Source organism: Propithecus coquereli, unplaced genomic scaffold (assembly GCF_000956105.1).
Source record: "Propithecus coquereli isolate 6110/MARCELLA unplaced genomic scaffold, Pcoq_1.0 Scaffold177, whole genome shotgun sequence".
Classification (NCBI taxonomy): Eukaryota; Metazoa; Chordata; class Mammalia; order Primates; family Indriidae; genus Propithecus; species Propithecus coquereli.
The window spans coordinates 2,919,175-2,919,830 of NW_012142412.1; the positions used below are offsets into that span (position 1 = coordinate 2,919,175).

At 29.3% G+C, this 656-nt stretch overlaps 1 protein-coding gene across 1 annotated transcript in view; it reads right to left on the reverse strand.

Annotated features, from left to right (window-relative positions):
- Positions 1-656, reverse strand: part of USP6NL (USP6 N-terminal like) — a 177,477-nt gene that overhangs the window by 20,752 nt on the left and 156,069 nt on the right. The window contains exons 7-8 of the mRNA XM_012642178.1: positions 424-489; positions 226-325 (exon numbers count right to left, since the gene is read on the reverse strand). Coding sequence (XP_012497632.1) covers positions 226-325; positions 424-489 — 166 coding nt within the window. The remainder of the gene's footprint in view (positions 1-225; positions 326-423; positions 490-656) is intronic.

Genomic DNA, 656 nt, shown 5'->3' on the forward strand with positions numbered 1-656 from the left:
AAAGAGGAAAGAATCACAGACCTTTGCAATGCAGTGAGCTTCTAGTCATGAGAAAGAACCAATGACAGCGAATTACCAATTGAAGATAATTTCTCCACTGATTTTCAAGAATTTTTTAAATCACTATTAAAAGACAATGAATTTTAAGTAGGGTGGGGAATGAGAAATCAGAATTAAAACAAGTGTTGATTTTTATGAAATCTTTATAGTTAAGCATTTTCTTACTTTTGTGTAATTTTAAGATTGTGTAAGACATAGCAGTAAGAACTCGTTCTCCTTCAAAGATGTAGATATCCCATATTCTGAGGTTTAGTGTAAAGGGAGTCTATAATTAAAAGCAAAACAAAACAGAAACAAGGTTAACAGTTTCCCCTGACCTTACAGTTATAATTTTATGATTGAGTTTTGTAAATAAATACTTACACGATCAAGGAAACATTGAAAAAACCATTTCATTGTGTAAAAACTTGTGTAGATTTCTTGAGAATCCTGAAAAAACAAAGATCTCACAATTTCTGGATTATAACAAACAAAATAAGACAATATAATACTAAAAGTTAGGAAGGCTGTTGGAGGTAAATGTCAAAGCTAAACATAAAACCATCTTGTTACAAATATTTTTCATGCTTTCTATTTTTTTCTATTCTTAATTTTTC